Genomic DNA, 21976 nt, shown 5'->3' with positions numbered 1-21976 from the left:
TTTTCTCATGTTTTTCTCACAAGCCAACAAGGCAATCATTGATCTTATTTTACGATCTTGTCATAATTGTGAGGATTGTACACATCAGTGCCTTGTCTACATTTTTATACCGAAATCGCCATTTGACCATTAAAATGCAGAGTCTATTATCTACAAATATCAACAATACACCCCCTTTCCATCAGGAAAGACGAAGCCAGTGTAGCCGTTTGAAAATTCATTGTAGTATTCCAGCGTAGTACTCATAGTAGGATATCCTTATATGGAAAATGCAGAGCGCAAAACTCCTCTCAAATCCCGTGCATTCCGTGCGTTTAAAAAAAAGCGTGGACAGCGCTCCAGTGTCAAACTGTTGCTGCACTTGTTTGGGCGTGGCTATAAGCATAGTGACATGAATTTGATTGGTCAGTATTTTTAGGCAAAGCACATGTTCTCAGCAAACAGAAAACAAAATATTGGAAGCGTGAGTCACGCTACCCAAAAATAAAATCTTTTTTTACAAATATTTTTTTTTCTATAACTTTTTTCCCCATGGTTCATTCATCATTTGACATAATTTTGTTTCGAAATCTAACCATAAGATTATTGAAAAAAAGCAAAAATGTAGACAACCACCTTTAAGATGTGCTGGGAAGTTTTAGAATGTTATTTTTTGTCAGTGTCAATTAACTATGACCTTGTGACTCCTGACATTTAAGTTTAACAATTAAGTCATGTTCTGCACATTACCTCCTGGAGACCTTTTTGCAGTTTCTCTGACTTTTCTGTGTTTTTCTGACTCTTTCAGACATTGCATGCACCTATGTGTGCATGATGGGTTTTGAGAGAAAAGATGGCATCTGATGCAGAGAGAGCACACATCAGCCTCCAGGTGGATAATTGCAAGACAGCTATAAATACCACTCTGGTCCAGCCATGTGACAACAAGTTACTTGACTCCTTTCCTCCTCTCCTGAATGCTTCAGTAAGTCAACTTCAGATCAATCTATTTAGCTATTTATATTTGTTTGAACTTCAGATTCAAGACATTGTCAGCATGGCAGAACAAAGGCAAGCAAGATTCAGTAGTGTACCAAGTTACAAAGATTTGTTCCCCATTGCTATGCTCATTAAACAGTAAGACCTCTACTTATGGGAGTCTACATACACATTATATGCGGCCTGTTCAGCAGTATGGACGTGGATAAGAGGAAGAAGTTTGCTATTTTTATATCTTACTGACAGTGGAGGGGAATAAACAATAGCGCTATAATCTGGTGTGGGTCTGGAAAAGCTATTCTGACTATGAGAGGCCTCTGTTGTTTGTGTATTTGAATTGGGGGGGGGGGTGGTGATGGTGTGTGTGGATATATACAAAGCCTTACTGTAATTTGTGAATGGGAAAGCTAATTTAGGTATATGTATAATTATGATCAAAGGAGTTTTGTTGTTTTTGGTTTGGTTTGATTTAGCTCAATTTATTTTTGTAGCTAATTCTGAAATGTACAGGAATCCAAATTTATCAACAAAATCTATGAATACTTTGTGGTCGCATTATCCGTGTTGACCAGCTTGGTCCTGATTTACGTTTTGATTACCTTCATTAATCAACAAAGCCTATCAAGAAAATGTACAAAAGTAAACTCACAGTCAACAGGACACAGCAATTCCAAAACTGTGTAATGAATAGAATAACAAAAACAAAACAAGCACAACAAAAATAGGGATTTAACCTTGATATATATTAATGTATCGATTGGAGATTGGATTTCCCTTCTTTGAGTCATGTGACGTCAGAGGCCGACAAAACTTTATAATTTGGCTTTTCAGGTTGACCGAAACTTCAAAGGAACTCAAAAAAAAAAAAACCGTCATGTGTTTGATTGCATGTGTGTGTGCTGTTCAATGTCAAAACAACAACAAAGTGAGTACATGACATGTGTTTTGTAGTTCCTTTGAAGTTTCGGTCAACCTGAAACGCCCAAATATGAAGCTTATGTGTTTGATTGCATACATGTGGATTGCATGCATGTGTGTGTGCTCGTTCAATCGTCAAAACAACAACAAAGTCATAAGTACCTGAAAGGAATTCGATCGATACATAAATGTTATTTGCGTGTTTGACCAAAATATGACATTTTACACAGATCTCGACAGTCATTGTTCACCTCGACCGCTAGCGCGGTCTCGGAGAACAATGACTGTCTCGATCTGTGTAAAATGTCATATTTTGGTCAAACACGCAAATAACGTATATTATCTATACGAAAATGACAATGAAGACAATTAAGAGAAGTCCATATTCCACAGGTTGAGCAGATTGTCTTGCACCAGTCCATTAGTTATCCTAGCTGACATCCAGGTTTATCTAAAATAAAAGTGAGGCACTGCCATTAAAAAGAAAAATGAGCCATTTTTTCAGGAGGACATGATCAATAATAAACAAGCTGGTTAATTGTATGTTGAGGAGCTAGTTGCTGTCTGTATTGTCTGAGCTTGCATATGTATTTATATAAATGTGTAAATAATTTCTTTAGCAGCTTCCACAGTTTTAATATAATTGTGGACACAAAATTGTTATGACGTACAACTACAAGGTTTTACTCGATACATTTTTTCATGTACCTCATTTAACACAAGAATAATAGCTGGCCAGTCTGTACTGATTGATTTGGTACATGCTCAGAGTCTGAGGACTCAATTTACTGCTACCGGCTTGGGATTTTTCATTACCCGGTACAAAGGATTATACTGGTGCGTCTACACAGATGAATCTTTAGAGTCAGTGCTCCATCTTCATCAAAATTGTGGAATATCCGCCCACCAGACCCTTTTTTTAGACACCCTCCACCCACACATTTTAAACATTTCCCTCTTTCAAGATCTTAGTTTTTTTCAGATTTTCTGTTCATAACTTCTGTAAATTTTCTTCCATTTTAAGACTTCCTTCCTTTTGAGACCTGATTTTTGGAGGTCTGAAATAGGGGGATTCCACTGTAGATTGAAGTCACGGTTTGCAATGTCCTATGAAAAATCTCAGAGTCAACAGCCTCATAAAAGTTATATGGAGTTTTTCAAATCAGGCACGTCTATACCGGTATTTAAGCACGTATGGCAACTCTTCTGGCTTGCCAGCTTTTTATATTGCTCAAATTAACTATGCAATTAAATCATTACTCAAATTATCTATGCAATTAAATCCTTCTCTGACCATTATCATACATGTCAACAGGTTGTACTTTTAACTAGCATAAAATCTAAGGAAAGCTTTGCTGTGAAGGCACACAGAAGCACCAAAATTAACAAAATTGGTTACAAAATATAGGTACACAAAGTATGTAAAACGGTGACTCAATAACTGCCCTACTAAATATTTAGTTAACTATTAATATGACTTTTACCTGAAAGTGAAAGCTAAATGGAGCTTTTCATGTCTCTCTATAGCTGTGATTACCAGTGTGAATCAGAATGACAAAGGTAAGAGATTTCCATTGAAATGCTGTGAGCTGGTTGTTAAGGTTGGGTTGTGTCACTGCTTGGCAGCTAACTGTCTTCTGTGTCATTATTTTTGTGAAGTTACTAACACTTCTTCGGAAGAGAGTGCCCTGTGTATAGGGTTGACTTAAAATGTTGAATTCAGTCACACACAGGCATTTGAATTATGTTTTTCCTTAGCCAAAACAAATTTGTCACAAGACAGATCTTTCAAAAGATAAAATAATATGTGCAAAGGAAATAATATCTGTGCATGAAAGCCAACGTCTGTTCCATATAACTCTCCTGAGCCTGACAGATCATCAAGGTTTTGAAGATTTACAATCTGTAATTTTAAAACCATATGGGGAGGGGGGGGGGACGACTGTATACCACAGATATATGGTTTTGTCTTTGTGCATTTGGGACAGGAAACTTCTTTTCTGAAAGACAGTCTGAGAATACCTCCCTGGGTTGTTCAGTTCAAATTAAATGTTACGCACTCACCACAAGGCCATTATGGGCATATAAAACGGCTTAAAACTGTTTCAGTGAGCAATGAGTATGTTCAGTCTCTGAGAGGAGCAATGTTTTGGCTGATAGTGATAGCTGGATCTATTGTAGGATCTTTCCTCACACCCCACTTCACTCTTAATAATAATAATAATAAAACATTCTTTTATAGTGCTGTTCACCGCCAAATGGCAGTCTCATGGCGCTTTACATAAGACATTAAAATTCAACATTTTACATATAAAAAGTTTCCTCGTAAGAAATAACATACATGTACAAGCATTAAAAAAAACTCATAGACAACAACCACTTATAGTTATATAAGATAATCTATATATTATATAAACTCTTGTCTGTGGTGTGTTTGCTATCAACAAGTGTGTGTGTGTGTGTGTGTGTGTGTGTGTGTGTGTGTGTGTGTGTGTGTGTGTGTGAGTGTTCATGGCTTGGTCACTTCAAAAATAAAAAGCTAACTTTTTTTCCACTTTTTTTTAAGGTTGCCAAGCACATCATGCAATCTTCGTTTCACAGTATCTAATCTTCATGTTCATTTATAGCATTCTTACTTTCAATCTGTACCACTCAACGTTTGGTCACTCTTTGATTGCACTGTCACTAGACTTGTGCAATCTGTACCACTCAACGTTTGGTCACTCTTTGATTGCACTGTCACTAGACTTGTGCAATCTGTACCACTCAACGTTTGGTCACTCTTTGATTGCACTGTCACTAGACTTGTGCCTCGGCGCGCCTACCATCAAAGGTGAACAAGATTCTGAAATCAACGTCATAACATCGAAACTTTGAAAACGAGTAATTTTGTCTCCAGGTACTTCAGTCAGTTACTACTCCTTTTCCTGTGCTCTCTTTGTTTATTACGAAATCTCTCTCTGTGTCTGTTTGTCTCTGTCAGTTTGTCTCTCTCTGTCTGTCTTTCTTTGTCTGTCTGTCTCTGTCAGTTTGTCTCTCTCTGTCTGTCTTTCTTTGTCTGTCTGTCTCTCTCTCTGTCTGTCTTTCTGTCTCTCTGTCTCTCTCTCTGTCTCTCTGTCTCTCTGTCTCTCTCTCTCTCTCTCTCTCTCTCTCTCTCTCTTTTTTTTTTTAGGTGTGTCTCAGCTGTGGTGCAGCGAATGTCACGAATGTCACTTACATTAAGGCGGACTTCTCAAGATCAGATTCACATTTCCAAAAGGGTGTCATGGATGATGGACAATATATAGTTATGACCATAAATGGTCGATGTTATGACATAAGCAGCTTCGTGTACACAATACACCAAGGCCTGTCTAAAATCAATACAATTCCAAACAGTTTTAACGCTTGTTTGCAGAGGAATCTGAGTTAATGTATAGGGGAAAATCAATGCCTCGGGCTTTTTGATACAATGCTCAGCTTGTCTTATAATTATTTGGTGTGACTCCTGCAGCCATCAGTCTCATAGAGCAGACGGTGGATCTTCGTTGTTAGATGAACCCCCTACTTTCTCCGACTCCACATCCAACCCCACTTTTATGAAGTCCGCGCGCTTTCTCAGTTCTTCGTTTCATAACCTCTGAAAATGTACCTGCAATTTAAGACTACATGTACCTCCTTTCTAAGACTCGATTGCCCCAAGGTTTTTGGAGGTCTTAAAAGGGGGGTCCATTGTAGTGTACTGCCTTGCCGGTACGTGTAGCTGTTTTAACTCCTTTGTCACTGCAGCAACCAGGTCATGCTAATTTCTCGACTGGGGCACCGTTGCTGTTCTTCACGGCAGGGTCAAGTACATTCCTGCATCGCTTGCTAGGCTGTAGTCCGTTAATTTTTTGTTTTGTTTTTAAAGCTCAGTTGAGCACATTTATCATTGACTGCTACAAATAATCTTGCAAAGAACATGCATGCATTTGCTTGGATTTTTTTTTTTTTGGGGGGGGGGGGGGATTGACAAGTTGGCAAACTTACCCACCTATTTGAAGCAGCTTCATGTGGTTGTTTATGTGATGCTGTGTCACAGTGTGTGTCAATCCCTCACAGAAGTAACTCAACTCATTTAAAGGCCTGGTCCTTCCTGTATACAAAAATTCCAGCAACCACCTCAGATTTGTCTGGGCTTTCATTTGGGATAGCACCATCCCTCTAGTTGGACACATACCAAAAATCAACAGCCTGTGTGTTTCCTGTGCGTGTGCAGAGTGGGATTTAAGGGCACAGTGCAGCTCACAGCCTTCGTTTTGCGTTTTTGTTGCAGCTGAGTGCATTTACAGTTCAAAAATCCTCCTATGGTAGTAAAACAAACCCAAAACTACCCAACGACGACATCTGTGAAGCTCGACAGTTTCTTGTTCACGCGAGTGCATAAATTAACCTAGTTATTACGTGGTGTTTGGTCGGAGTTCGATTCAACTGAGTGATTCCGGCCTCCATTTTGTTTTACATAAACTCATGATGACGTCTGACATAGTTTGCTAAGTGACGTGTCTTTTTGTGCATGATGTGGTGATCTACCTGATCTAAATTTAGATCCAAAAATAGGCCAAGACCAGCCGGGTCCGAGTACGAAATTAATTCGTAAAAAAAGCTCAGTTCTTGACTCTTTGGGTGCAAGTCAATGAAACTTGGTAGTTCTTCTAACGGATAGCTGCCTGAGGTATGACTAAAAGCCCCAGGGGCTCCGTGCACCTGGATTTGACAAATTCAGTACCTTTAAAAAAAAAAATTTAGTGTCAATCTGCACAATTAATTCATCAGAAATCGTAAACTCTGAACAGGAAGCAGTTATGATGTTGATGTTTGGTGTCATTTTGGATGGTCTTAACCCATGTACAAGTTTGGGCAGATCAGAGATAGCAAGCAGAACTGTTTTCACTGGAAAGACAGTCTTAAATGTCAGCTGACTATTTTATGCAATATCGATATTTTTCTGCAGAGGTCTTTTTGGTTGTCCAGAATTATCACGACTTCTTTGGTAGCTGATCAGCAGTGTTGCACATGTTTAAACACCACAAAAGTCAATGCTTCGCTTTTGTGAACAAGAAACAATTAACAAGTGGCTCTATCCCATCTCCCCCCCCCCCCCCCCCCTTTCCCCGTCGCGATATAACCTTCGTGGTTGAAAACGACGTTAAACACCAAATAAAGAAAGAAAGTCAATGCTTCCAGGAGACTGAATATCAACTTCAGCATATTATGACAAAGCCCATTCAAAACAATTCCATTGTTGGGCTAATCTGTTGGACTCACACTTCACTGGTCATGAAAGACAGCCGTCTGGTTGTAAAACCTAAAACTCCCATTCATTGAGGCAAAGCGAGCTGCTGCTCTGAATGTTGACAAGTTCAACACAGTCCTTTCGTTTTCTTTGCAATAATCGATACATTGTGTTTACTGAAAACAGTATTGAACATTTCACAATGTGCATGTTGGGTTACTATATATACGGAGTTAAAACCTCCTAGTAATCAAGAACTAATCACACTTACTGAATAAGGTACACATTGGAAATCAGAAGTTGTTCTTTGATTTGAGCAAGAACAGATATTCGCCTTTATAAGCCCATATACACCTACGGAATATATACTGAACGGCAAAAGTTAGGGACCGCCCTTGAAAAAACCAGTTGACTTCATCTGTGCCAAACTCCTTGTTCCTAAGTTTATATAACCAAATGGCTGTCAGGCCGTACACACCAGTGGGTGAGCAATGCTGTGTTTATAGCAGGAAACTTGCTCGGGATCCACGGAGGCCTGGCTAGGGCACGAGACAGAAACTGCCAAACTTCAAAAAGTGGACCATTTTTCCGCTGGCGCGTGGGCAAGCCTGGGCGGGAAAGATGAAAAATTCGTTATGCACGTGCAGGGAGGATGTGTTGAGAGTGAACTGTTGTCACCAGTTTGGCTTTATAGCCCCGCGATTTTCCGCTACCGCGATTTTCCGCTAGCCACCATCTTCTCACTATGCCTCCCAGACGAAAGGTGACCACCTTCAACAAAGCCCGGGCCATCGCATGGCTGCAAGACGGCGTAAGCAAGCGAGAAGTGGGCAGACGACTTGGAGTGTCCCATTCTGTCGTGGTCAGGCTGCATCAGAAGTTCCAGGCCACCAACAGCGTTCTGGAGAGGCCCAGGTCAGGACGGCCTAAGAAGACAACACAGCGTGAAGATCGCTTCATCAGAAGACAAGCTCTGCAGCAGCGAGGCACCACTGCAAACATCATCAGGGGCCAGCTGAGGGTGGCAACAAACACCAACGTCAGCACGAAAACCATCCGCAAACGCCTGCGCGAAGTTGGCCTGCGATCACGTCATCCAGCTGTACGGCCACGACTGACAGCAGCTCATCGCCAGGCTCGTTTGGCGTTCTGTCACAACCATGCCAGGTGGACACGCCAGCAATGGGCCAATGTGCTGTTCAGCGATGAGTCCCGCTTTAATCTGCACCATCATGACGGTCGGGCTCGTGTGTGGAGGCGTCAGGGTGAGCGGTGCAATAACGGTCTGGTGCAGGAGAGGGTGGCCTTCGGCGGGGGCTCCATCATGGTGTGGGGGGCCTTCAGTTTTCGACACAGAACCCCCCTCTACCACATTGTTGGCAACCTGACGGGCCAGCGCTACAGAGATGATATTGTCGCCCCTTTGGTTCTACCTGCTCTACACCAGATTGGTGTGCAGGCTGTGTTCCAGGACGATAACGCGACACCTCACAGAGCGAGGCTGGTCAATAACTTCATCCAGCAGGCTGGTGTCACCAGGATGAACTGGCCGGCCTGCGGCCCTGATTTCAACCCCATCGAGCACCTGTGGGATGAGCTGGACAGGCGAGTGAGGAACAACCACCCACCCCCAAGGAACCTGCAGCAACTGCTCCAGTTCCTGCAAATCGAATGGCAGGCCATTCCTCAGGCCTTCCGCAGGAAGCTGGTAAACTCGATGCGGAACAGGACTGCAGAAGGCATCGCAAAACGCGGCGGACACACCCATTACTGAACTGTTCGGAACTTGCAAATTTTGTTTTCGACCCCCATGTTATTTCAGAGCTTGTTGACACGTAATGCGTGAATGAAATGTCACCATATTTTGGAAAAGGATCGCAGAGATAATGAATTAAACATGTTACAAATTTGATTCAATTTTGTTTGGTGGTTTGGAAGCTGTGTTTGTTTGCGTAAGTGGCCCCTACCTTTTTCCTATGAGTGTATGTACAGATTGTGTGACTCTTTTTTTGTTAACCCCATTCAACCCTTTGAGGTGCATTCAGTGGCAGCACAGTTCTGTAGCTAACGTTAAAACTCGGCGGGGAACACAAATGGACGACTGACACAATCTGTTAAAGGCCCAACACAACTTTAACATGCACGGAGAGGAGAAGATAGGGGGGGGGGGGCACCTTTAATTGTACATTACCGCTCGACGGTAGCATTATAGACAGAGAGCAGTGGAAGCAGTAACAGGCGAGGAAGAGGAAGAAACAGAAAAAGACTGATAGAGAATTTTAACATACACGTAGCGGAGCTGGTAGTGTGGGACACCGTCGTACCTAATGTGCTTGCCGTCAGCATTGAAAGCGGGGGTATAGGTAGCAGCAACAGGTGAGGAGGAAGAGGAAGCAGACTGTGAGCAGAGACACGCCTAACAAGGTATTACTATTGAAGCTGCGCTGGTAAAAGTGAGACAACGCCTTGTGGGTGACACGCAAAGCAGTCAAATTGCCATTGATTTGCCCTCGCCATCCGACGACGACACAGCATCAGCAGTGTGTTAGAGTCTGGTGTCAATGGCTTGGCATTGCTTCTCTCACATCTACAAATCTAGTGTCAGCCAGCGTGGTGTGGCCTCTCCTCTCACTTGACATGATCTACCTGCTAGTTTAGCACGTCTGGCGGTGCATCAGGGGCCAGCTGAGGGTGGCAACAAACACCAACTGGTTATCATGGCATGACAGGCAGATTCTGTTGGCTCACGTGTGCTGCTGCTGTTGCAGTTCTTACCTACATGTCGCGCTTAGGAAATTGTAGATAGAAATGATGCAGCTCACTGTCAGCACATCTTCTGTCACTATCGCCGCCTTAGAAAGTAGAGATAGTGCCGTTGAAAGTTGTATGTGCTGGTGGGGAATGTGAACAGAAGCTGAATGTTATCAAGTGACAGTGTTTGTGATTCGGTGGAAAGTGTATGGGGTGGTGCCCATGAAATGTACATGGACTCGGAATCGTGAAGTCACTACTGCCTTCAGACGTGTGCTTGTATTCACAGATGACTTGCGCAAGGTACGGCCTACTTTCTTATCTTGACGATTCTTACTGAAAACAGAAACAAGTCTATGGAGAGAAATGCCATCAATCGACCTTCGCTGTTGATGGAAAATGTCTGCGATCGCAAAGCAAATGTAAACTGAGTACATATATATTTGCTGTCTTTGTCGCATAATTTCTACTGCTGCAGTGCACCAGCAATCAATAACAGTTTAAAGCAATCTTCTCTTAAATGTCAGCGGAGCCACGGTTAGTTTTCCGTGACCGTGAGATAGTGATTGTATTCGTTCACTTGTTACAGGGGACACCCGACCTTTTTAGACCTTCAACAAAAAAAAGTCGGAGAAATTCAGGTCTTTAAAGGTGATCGTCTACATTTTTGCTTTTTACATTTAGTCAAGTTTTGACTAAATGTTTTAACATAGAGGGGGAATCGAGACGAGGGTCGTGGTGTATGTGTGTGTGTGTGTCTGTGTCTGTGCGTGTGTGTGTGTAGAGCGATTCAGACTAAACTACTGGACCGATCTTTATGAAATTTTACATGAGAGTTCCTCGGTATGAAATCCCCAGACGTTTTTTTTTCAATAAATGTCTTTTATGACGTCATATCCGGCTTTTTGTAAAAGTTGAGGCGGCACTGTCACACCTTCATTTTTCAATCAAATTGATTGAAATTTTGGCCAAGCAATCTTCGACGAAGGCCGGACTTCGGTATTGCATTTCAGCATGGAGGCTTAAAAATTAATGAATGACTTTGGTCATTAAAAATCTGAAAATTGTAATTAAAATTATTTTTTTATAAAACGATCCAAAATTACTTTTATTTTATTTTTCATCATGTTCTGATTCCAAAAACATATAAATATGTTATATTCGGATTAAAAACAAGCTCTGAAAATTAAAAATATAAAAATTATGATTAAAATTAAATTTCCGAAATCGTTTTAAAAACAATTTCATCTTATTCCTTGTCGGTTCCTGATTCCAAAAACATATAGATATGATATGTTTGGATTAAAAACACGCTCAGAAAGTTAAAACGAAGAGAGGTACAGTAAAGCGTGCTATGCAGCACAGCGCAACCGTTACCGCGCTGAACAGGCTCGTCACTTTCACTGCCTTTTGCACTAGCGGCGGACTACGGTCATTGTGAAAAAATGCAGTGCGTTCAGTTTCATTCTGTGAGTTCCACAGCTTGACTAAATGTAGTAATTTCGCCTTACGCGACTTGTTTTCAATAATCTTATGGTTAGATTTCGATACAAAATTATGTCAAATGATGAATGAACCATGGGGAAAAAAGTTATAGAAAAAAAATATATGTAAAAAAAGATTTTATATTTGGGTAGCGTGACTCACGCTTCCAAGATTTGGTTTTCTGTTTGCTGAGAACATGTGCTTTGCCTAAAAATACTGACCAATCAAATTCATGTCACTATGCTTTATAGCCACGCCCAAACAAGTGCAGCAACAGTTTGACATTGGAGCGCTTTCCACGCTTTTTTTTAAACGCACGAAATGCACGGGATTTGAGAGGAGTTTTGCGCTCTGCATTTTCCAAATAAGGATATCCTACTATGAGTACTACGCTGGAATACTACAATGAATTTTCAAACGGCTACACTGGCTTCGTCTTTCCTGATTGAAAGGGGGTGTATTGTTTATATTTGTAGATAATAGACTCTGCATTTTAATGGTCAAATGGCGATTTCGGTATAAAAATGTAGACAAGGACCTTTAAAGGGAGGGAGTCTGAAGACGAAGTTATATATTTTTTTTTACAGAGGTTATAAACAAAGGATTACTGTACTCACCGATACAAAGACGACACAAGACGATCATCTGTGTCGGTGAGTACAGTAATCCTTTGTTTTTTAACTTTGTTCATCATCGTCTTGTGTCGTCTTTGTATCGGTGAGTACAGTAATCCTTTGTTTTTTAACTTTGTTCATCTTACCACAGTCACTTCGTTGTTTAGATTTTGAGGTTATAAACTTTAAAGGTCCTTGTCTACATTTTTATACCGAAATCGCCATTTGACCATTAAAATGCAGAGTCTATTATCTACAATTATCAACAATACACCCCCTTTCCATCAGGAAAGACGAAGCCAGTGTGGCCGTTTGAAAATTCATTGTAGTATTCCAGCGTAGTACTCATAGTAGGATATCCTTATTTGGAAAATGCCAAGCGTAAAAACTCCTCAAATCCCGTGCATTTCGTGCGTTTAAAAAAAAAGCTTGGACAGCGCTCCAGTGTCAAACTGTTGCTGCACTTGTTTGGGCGTGGCTATAAAGCATAGTGACATGAATTTGATTGGTCAGTATTTTTAGGCAAAGCACATGTTCTCAGCAAACAGAAAACAAAATATTGGAAGCGTGAGTCACGCTACCCAAATATAAAATCTTTTTTTACATATATTTTTTTTCTATAACTTTTTTCCCCATGGTTCATTCATCATTTGACATAATTTTGTATCGAAATCTAACCATAAGATTATTGAAACAAGTCGCGTAAGGCGAAAATACAATATTTAGTCAAGTAGCTGCCCTTTTTCAGCAAGACCGTATACTCGTAGCATCGTCAGTCCACCGCTCATGGCAAAGGCAGTGAAATTGACAAGAAGAGCGGGGTAGTAGTTGCGCTAAGAAGGATAGCACGCTTTTCTGTACCTCTCTTTGTTTTAACTTTCTGAGCGTGTTTTTAATCCAAACATATCATATCTATATGTTTTTGGAATCAGGAACCGACAAGGAATAAGATGAAAGTGTTTTTAAATTGATTTGGACAATTTAATTTTGATAATAATTTTTATATATTTAATTTTCAGAGCTTGTTTTTAATCCGAATATAACATAATTATATGTTTTTGGAATCAGAAAATGATGGAGAATAAGATAAACGTAAATTTGGATCGTTTTATAAATTTTTATTTTTTTTTTACAATTTTCCGATTTTTAATGACCAAAGTCATTAATTAATTTTTAAGCCACCAAGCTGAAATGCAATACCGAACCCCGGGCTTCGTCGAAGATTACTTGACCAAAATTTCAACCAATTTGGTTGAAAAATGAGGGCGTGACAGTGCCGCCTCAACTTTCACGAAAAGCCGGATATGACGTCATCAAAGACATTTATCAAAAAAATGAAAAAAACGTTCGGGGATTTCATACCCAGGAACTCTCATGTCAAATTTCATAAAGATCGGTCCAGTAGTTTAGTCTGAATCGCTCTACACACACACACACACACACACGCACAGACAGACAGACAGACAGACAGACACACATACACCACGACCCTCGTCTCGATTCCCCCTCGATGTTAAAATATTTAGTCAAAACTTGACTAAATATAAAAAAGCAAAAATGTAGACGACCACCTTTAAAACAGAACATCTGAAAAGAGGAAAAACATCTTATGAAGCGGGGTTGCACTGTACACGCATCACTCATTGGCACTGGCGCAGGAAATTCGCAAGACGAATCCATCGTCTAACAGATGAAAGAATACGAAGACATTTTAATTAGTGTGGAACGATGAATCTTTGTGGTCATAGTCGTCCTTCGTAGACAACACATTTCTATGTTATCTCCACTGTTGTAACGTCAGAGATATCAGTAATTTTTCTTCTTTTTGCAAAGTGTTACATATCAAATATTGAGTCCGTCCGACGATATCTTTGCAGGGTTACACAGTGCGCTACGGTTGATGAGGAGTAATGTTTTCGGTGTTATCGGACATAGAGACACGATATGGTGTTTGCTAACTGTGGTAATCTCTTGACTACCGTGCACTCATTTAAAAAAAATTTTTTTTTTTTAGTCTACATCAAACTGTCAGCTTCTTAATAAAAACGTCACACTCACCTCGTGCAGTTATTTTTTGCCTTTAATTAGCTTTTATTCTTGCGAACGTAATCCAGCATCGTTGTGGGAACATGTGATGTCTGTACCTCTCTCTACCTGTGATGACGACTTTGAGTATCCACTGAAATGAGGAAGATGTCGCGTGCGGGTATGTGTGTACCTGACACCCGTATGCCATATGCTTGGGTGTTTAGTAACGTTGAAGAGAAAGGGAGGGGGGGGAGAGAGAGAGAGAGAGAGATAGAGAGAACGTGAGTGTGTGTGTGTGTGTGTGTGTGTGTGACCTTGGTACCCATTTTAAGTTGCTAATGCTTGGAAGCAGACGTTGACAATCCTGCACTCTTAGAGCGTTACAGTAATTCGCGAGCTGAGGTCGAATGATACTTACAAAACAATGTCTTGACCACAGCGCATTTGACAAAAAAATGAAGGGCTGCTTGCGTATATGACTGTGTTGGCTTACCAGGGATAATGTAGCCTATTGCCCTTAAATCCTACCGTGTTTGATTTGTCTCCAGGGATGGAGGATACGATGAAAGCATGTCCCACTTTCACTTGAACTACCACCACGTCCGCTTGTGCAAACGTTGCCTGCGAGCCTCAGCTTAGAGGTAGAAACCTAGGATTTCGGTATTACGTGGGAATCTCAGATGCCGCGGGGCACACGATGGATGGGACTTTTCTGTTTGCCAAGAAAGTGTGCACTGACTTTTGTTGACATACATGTGTAGTGCTCCTTTTCTTTTTCGTCTGTTTGGCACGGTCATCTCAGCTTTGGTTCCATGACTGACTGTCACAGCTGTCCCGTTCTACACTTGGTGCCAAACTTAGGAGACAGTCACCTTCTTTCAACAACAACGACAACAACAACAACAACGACGACGACTGCCAGTATGATGTACAAGGGTGCATTTCTGAACCTGCCATCTCAGTGACATCCCTCAAACATGCAGCAACTGCTGCTAGCATTGGAGTGAATCGCTTGGAGTTCAAAGTGTGGCGTCATCGGTAGAATGTGATACAAGACCAGAAAGCCGTACATATATGTCAGCTGTTGCCAAACACTGTGTTGAATACTGTTACTTTGTTTAGTGCCTGTGACGTTCGCCAGCATGGGATGCATGCACAGTAATGCTTGTAGCTGTTTCCAGCGCTTGAGTGAATAACTGGAGTGTGTTGCGATGGATAGAATGGAATGTATACTGGCGCACAGCATGCCATGCATGTAGCTGCTGGCTGGTTTTGAATAAATAAATGTATGGAGTTGTTGGTGACACTCTCCAGAATGATACGCGTGCATTGCGAGTTGTGCTTGCTGACACAGGAATGAATAACTAAAAGAATAGACGATCGCCAGCCGGCTCTCTACTAGTAGCTGGTGCCGAGGTTTGAGTGAATATAACTAAACTGGAGTTAAATGTGATTCATTTACAGCGAGCCTCGCGTAGATCTTTTTCGCACGTTGAAGTGTATAACCAGAGCTGGTTCCTATTGCAAAGATGGGATGCATGTCCAGATAGCCGTGCTTCTAGCTTTTGATTGAGAAAACAAGAAGAGTTGGATGGAGGGCATGCCAGAATGGGCTTCACAGCGAGCCTTGTGGCCGTTGCCAAGGTTTGAGTGAACATTTGGAGTTTTTGTATGGGGCTGTAGCCGGAATGGGCTTCATGCTTCATGTTGCAAAGACTTGAGGGGATAACTCAGCTAGATGGGGGGGCATCTTCGTGGTCGGCTGGGCGTTAAGCAAAAACAAACAAACAAACAAACAGATGGGGGGCATGCACGGCAATCCTTACTTGAATAGCTTTCGCCAAGACGGCTTGAGGCTGGAATAACTCGATTGCCAAAATGGGATGCATGCACAGCGAGCCCTACGTGCCCGACGGCGCCCCTGTGGAGGCCATAGCCTTCCGGCGTCAGTCGGGCACGAACAAACGGTCCGGCAGCAAAAAATACCGGCTCTCACAGCAGCAGGTACCGGCACAGACCACCACGGACGTCTCCGCGACGGTCGCCCCTGACAGCTCTCTCAAGCCTGACGCTCCTCCGAAGACACCATCGAGGTCTCCCGCGTTCCTGTTTGGCGGCAAGGTGAAGCACAGCCACGAGCTGTCCATGTCCGTGGAGGCGCTGGACGCCGTGGACCTGGAGATCGGGGAGAGGAAGTTCATGCACAAGGTGGCCTTCCCCGTGTGGAAGAGGCATGACAAGTGCAGGTTCTGTGTCACCGGGAATGCTGTCTCTGACCAAGAGGAGGTGGCTAAAGGGAAGGAACTGATCTTGAAGGTGACGCAGGTGGACCCCCACAACCCCAAACTGTGTCGTCGGTGCTCCAGTTCCATGCTGGTCAACGTACAGAACAATATGCGAGCTACCACACACAAGGGGGTCAGTGTGGCTATCGCCAACTTTTTGGCCATGGTGAGTCCCTGTCTCTTTGTTTGTTTGTTGCTTTTAATTTTGTATTTTATAATTGTGTGTCTGTGCGTCCTAAGGACAGAATGTAAGAAAAGGCGTAGCCTTAAGTCTTAATCCTTGTAAAATAAAAGTTCAATTCAATTCAGTTCTTGAGTATATAATTATATATATGTCTCAAGTTAGTTCCATGTTCCATGGGTGGTTCGCTTTGTCTTCTATTTTCCTAGCTTGGCACAAATCAAGTGCTGTGCTGTGAACGTTGCTTCTGCCATATTGCTTTCCCTCTGTCAATGAGTGTCTGTCCAGTGTATTGATGTATCAACATATATCGAATACCTCGATATATATCCTTTGTATAATATATATGTGTGGCATCGTCAGTCGTGGTTGTTTATGTAAAGCTGTTCACATGGTTTTTCACACTCACCCCCTCACACACGCACGAACACACGAACACACACACACACACACACACACAATTTATCATACACACGCAGAGAGAGAGAGAGAGACAGAGAGAGAGTTAGTAGATGTATATTTGTTAATACGGGAGAAAATATTATACATTAACAGAACAAGATGTATTGTTTGGTTATTATCCAGAAGTGCAAACCCCCATAAACAAAATTATTAATCATGTTTTGCTCATTTCAAAAATGTGTATTAGTAAGTATAGATATGGTTGGCCTATTAATATAAATGTGATGCTAGGATGTGAATTAGGGTTGAGACGTTTCAGTATTTTGTAAATGAAAATATTTAAGTGTGAAAAAGAAAAAGAAAAGACGAACTGGCCACTTACCCCTGGCTAATAGCCCTTTGTAGTGATTCCCTATGTAAAACCTCACGGTAGATTAGTACTGACTTGACTCTTGCCATCTGCGCATTTTCTGATCTTTTTCGAGCTGATTATATGTTACCTCTTTGTGTGCACTAAGTGCTTGACCAGTTGTGTCCGGTTTTGACCGGTCTGGACTAAGAAGGCATCATCATATTGAGTATCTTAGACTGTCTTTTCCTTGCTGTTGCTGTAACAGTGTTTGTGTTTCATTAAGATTGATGTAATTGATGGCGTTTTTTTCGTTTTGTTACTTTTAAAAGTTTGTTTTGGTTGAAAATTCATGGGATGGACTCAGCAGAACATTAAAAAAAATAAAAAAATTTAAGAGCACAGAACAAATAAAAAAATAAAAAAAGGCAATCATACACGACACACACACCCTCCCTCATGGTTATCATCCCCACCCCCACCCCCGCTAAAGACTATGAGCTTGGCATGTGATAATTTACCGAGTTTACTGTTTAGCTAAGCACAGGATGACTAAGTGAAGCAGGAACAGATTAAAATATCTGTCTTTGTCCACTTTAGTTTCCCGTATAAAGTGAAGATCGTTCACTTATGAAAAAGGACGTACCTTATATAGAAAATGTAAAATACCTTTATTCTCTCTCTGTCTGGCTGTTTGACACCCCCCCCCCCCCGCCCCACCTCTCTCTCTCTCTCTCTCTCTCTCTCTCTCTCTCTCTCTCTCTCTCTCTCTCTCTCTCTCTCTCAGTGTTGTTCACACCATCGCTGAGAGGAAAAACGATCGGTTGGACCGGGATTGAAAATATAGGTCCAAACGTCCTGGCTTTGTCCGTGTAGTAGGAAAAATGATGGTCAGAAGACCTACAGGTCAAAACTATCGGACGGTCGACCGGCCAGGGGTCAAACCAATGTGTCAGATCAAAAAAGTATTCAATAATGACCGAAGACTAAGGCTTAGGAACATCACTTCGTTCTGTCGCACTTTTTGTCTGTCTGTCTGTCTCCCTCTCTCTCTCTCTCTCTCTCTCTCTCTCTGTCTCCCTCTCTCTGTCAGTGTCTGTCTCTCTTTCTCAAACACACACACACACACACACACTTCCTTCCTTCCTCTGTGCGATTGTTTCGATGTCCCACCCCCCTCGCTCCACATCTGTGTACGGGCCGACGGTTCCACAGTGAAGTATGCATCTCTCTCTCTCTCTCTCTCTCTCTCTCTCTCTCTCTCTCTCTCTCTCTCTCTCTCATTGACCAGGCCACCCCCACCCGACCCCCTCCCTCCTTTACCATGGCTTTCACATACCATCCAGGAGCATGGGAGTGGGCGAGCAGGTATGGTCTTGCTATTCTGTTTCTGTCATGATGTGTCTAAAGTTTTATTTCTGCTTCAAGCCCGAGGGTATATATCATATATATATATATATATAACAAAATCAAGGAAAAGAAAAGCCAAACAAAGAATGTCAAGTGGCAGCCCAAATTTTCGACCTGTTGCCAGGCCTTCCTCAGGGGCGTGTCAACATATATATATATGAGACTGTGGCAGTCACTGCGCATTTCTTTCAGACGCAGCCCCCGTAATTTCCTCTGGCAGTAACTAGTTTCTGGACATCCTGACCGATTAAAATACTTTTTTCTTGGCACCTCCGAGCGGATTTTAAGAATAGACACACCTGCTCAGGCGCCAAGAAAATCACAGACACTGTGATTACTTGGTATAACTGATTACACTGCCCAGAGAATGTTTATGGTGTTCTAATCTATGTCAGCAGCGAATGAACTCAAGAAAAACCTTTCTGCATTGTGACTTTGATCATTCTTCGTGCACCGTTTATTTCCACTACAGTAAGACCCTGCCCATCCCCCCGAATCAGTTTAAGATCTCCCCCCCCCCCCCCCCTTTATAACCTCGCTCTTTCAGATGTTCTCTTCAGAACCTGCGTAAATGTACCCCCATGTTAAGACTCTCCTTTTTAAGACCTGAATGCTCAGATTTTTGGAGGTCTTAAAAGGGGGTTTCCACTGTTATCACATCTTAACACTCCCTGGAGGGATCTGTGTGTGGAGATCAAAGAGAGATCACAGACCAACGGAAAAAAAACCAGTGCAAGAATTATTCCCACTGTTTTTTGATGAGCTCTCCATACCCAGTGGTTGGATCTGTGCGAAATGTAACCTGTCAATATTCAGCCCTTGGGAGATTAAACAAGTCGGGAAAGGCGAAATTACTACATTTAGTCAAGCTGTCGAACTCACAGAATAAAACTGAACGCACTGCATTTTTTCACCAAGACCGCATACTCGTAGTTTCGTAAGTCCACCGCTCGTGGCAAAGGCAGTGAAATCGACAAGCCAGAATAGTGCGGTAATGGTCGCGCTGAGCGGGATAGCACGCTATTCTGTACCTCTCTTCGTTTTAACTTTCTGAGCGTGTTTTTAATTCAAACATATCATATCTATATGTTTTTGGAATCAGGAACCGACAAGGAATAAGATGAAATTGTTTTTAAATCGATTTTGGAAATTTTATTTTAATCATTATTTTTATATTTTTAATTTTCAGAGCTTGTTTTTAATCCGAATATAACATAATTATATGATTTTGGAATCAGAAAACGATGAAGAATAAGATGAACATAATTTTGGATAATTTTATATACAACAAAATTTAATTACAATTTTCAGATTTTTAATGACCAAATTCATCAATTAATTTTTAAGCTTCCAAGCTGAAATGCAATACCAAAGTCCGGCCTCCGTCGAAGATTGCTTGGCCAAAAATTTAATCAATTTGATTAAAAAATGAGGGTGTGACAGTGCCGCCTCGACTTTTACTTCTTCTTCTTCTTCTTCTTCTTCTTCTTGGCGTTCGCAGAGGTTACACGATCAGTCCAGCACTGGTGATAAAAAACGCTCGCGCTGGACCCGAGTACTCTTCAGACTGGCTCGCTCCCCCAGTATGAAAGTTTTTGTCTTGTGCACGTGGATTTAAAAATAAAAAAAATAAAAATTATTCATTTATTTTACACAATTAAAAAAATTATTAGAGTAAAATTAAACATTAAAACGTTCATAATAAACAATAGGAAACAAGAATTTAAAAAATAAAAAAATAAAATAGGCCGCTTATGCCGGGAATCGAACCCGGATCACTTGGCCATAGGCGGACGTGCTTTCCACCAAGCCACCAACTCTGACAATTTTGCCAGTGAACTCAAATGCCTAGGGTGCTAACTTTGCTCGTTCAGGTCGCGTAGCACGCGAACTGTGAGTGGCACACGCACGCAAAGTCGCTGGCTGTTCTATTAGCCAAACAGCAGTTCTATCCCACCGCGAATTGCGCCCACCGCCAAGAGTCGTTTTTGTGGATTATTTCGCATTTAGGTCCCAGGTAACATTATGAAGTTTTAATACGATCAATCGGACCTATTATCAAGTTAGTGTATCAACTTTTGAACGAACTGCGCCCAGTAGTTTCCCATCAATAAGCTGTTAAGTCCAGACAGACAGACAGACACACAATTAAAGTCTGTTGGACCCTAGTTCTGCGTACTCGGGGATAAATATTGTCGTTTTCTCCAACTCCTGTCGACTGCCGTATAGTTTGGTCTGCAAGGGAGTTGGTGACGGCCACACTTCTTTTCGTTCCTCATCTAGTAAGTGACATCGCTGTAAGATGTGTTCGGCTGTTTGGTCTTGTAGACTTTTACAAAAAGCCGGATATGACGTCATCAAAGACATTTATCGAAAAAATGAAAAAAAAAACGTCTGGGGATATCCTACCCAGGAACTCTCATGTAAAATTTCATAAAGATCGGTCCAGTAGTTTACCCTGAATCGCTCTACACACACACACACACACACACACACACACACACACACCACGACCCTCGTCTCGATTCCCCCCTCTACGTTAAAACATTTAGTCAAAACTTGACTAAATGTAAAAACAGCTCTGTGAGTCTCAGTCAAACAGAAATATTTACCCTGCATTAGTGTGAAAAATCTCACATCAGCTGAAAGGATCAAACGAAACGAAATGTGGTTAAGGTAGCATGGCCCAAAAAAAGAAAAAAGACAAAACTTATAATTATGATGTTGTCCCATGTTTAAGGCTTTCGTGAAGGCTCAGCTGTACACCAAGTCTGAAAAAAATGTGGTTTGTGTGTGGGTTTTATTTTTTTTTAAATGTTATTTATTTATACTGACAATTGGGAAAAAGTGATAGAGTTGGCAGAATGAAATAGAGTCGGTCAGGTACCTATAACCAGGGACAAAGGGACGTAAGAGCTTTAACTGAACATGATGTGTACAACCAAGAGTGAGAGTTATGCGAAACCAATCTCCTGCCTGGTTCCTGAGAGAATAACAGACATTGAAATCATGAAAAAGGATGATCGCTGCAACTGCAAGTGCCTCATTCTACAAGTCACACCAATGTTAAAACACGTACATACACATGAGTCGTACACAAGAACCAGTTTTAAGTATTGTACTTTTGTAACTAGGATTTTTTTTCTCTCAGACATTTTAAGTTTAACTTGATTTTTTTTTATGTTTTTTTTTTGATGAATTGAAATGCAGGAACTTGATGGTAGATTTTACATCTGGATAAGTGATTACTTGGTGTGGCAGGCATTTCAACACAATTGAAGCTAATTGTTTCATAAGAAACTAGTGACATTTCCTGTTTAT

The 21976-nt window shown here is 41.4% G+C and overlaps 1 protein-coding gene across 2 annotated transcripts in view; it reads left to right on the top strand.

Moving 5' to 3' along the window:
- Nucleotides 1-825: 825 nt before the first annotated feature.
- Nucleotides 826-21976, top strand: part of LOC138959164 (inositol-trisphosphate 3-kinase homolog) — a 43879-nt gene continuing 22728 nt past the window's right edge. Inside the window, exons 1-3 of one of the 2 annotated variants that reach the window (XM_070330541.1) lie at nucleotides 826-964; nucleotides 3424-3456; nucleotides 14577-16479. In XM_070330541.1, coding sequence (XP_070186642.1) covers nucleotides 15907-16479 — 573 coding nt within the window. In that variant the 5' untranslated portion in view covers nucleotides 826-964; nucleotides 3424-3456; nucleotides 14577-15906. The remainder of the gene's footprint in view (nucleotides 965-3423; nucleotides 3457-14576; nucleotides 16480-21976) is intronic. The other variant, XM_070330540.1, reaches the window with a different exon arrangement.

The sequence above is a fragment of the Littorina saxatilis genome, linkage group LG2, assembly GCF_037325665.1.
Source record: "Littorina saxatilis isolate snail1 linkage group LG2, US_GU_Lsax_2.0, whole genome shotgun sequence".
NCBI classification, from domain to species: domain Eukaryota; kingdom Metazoa; phylum Mollusca; class Gastropoda; order Littorinimorpha; family Littorinidae; genus Littorina; species Littorina saxatilis.
The sequence above is the reverse complement of the archived record's forward strand: the minus strand, read 5'-3'. Positions and strand labels throughout refer to the sequence as shown.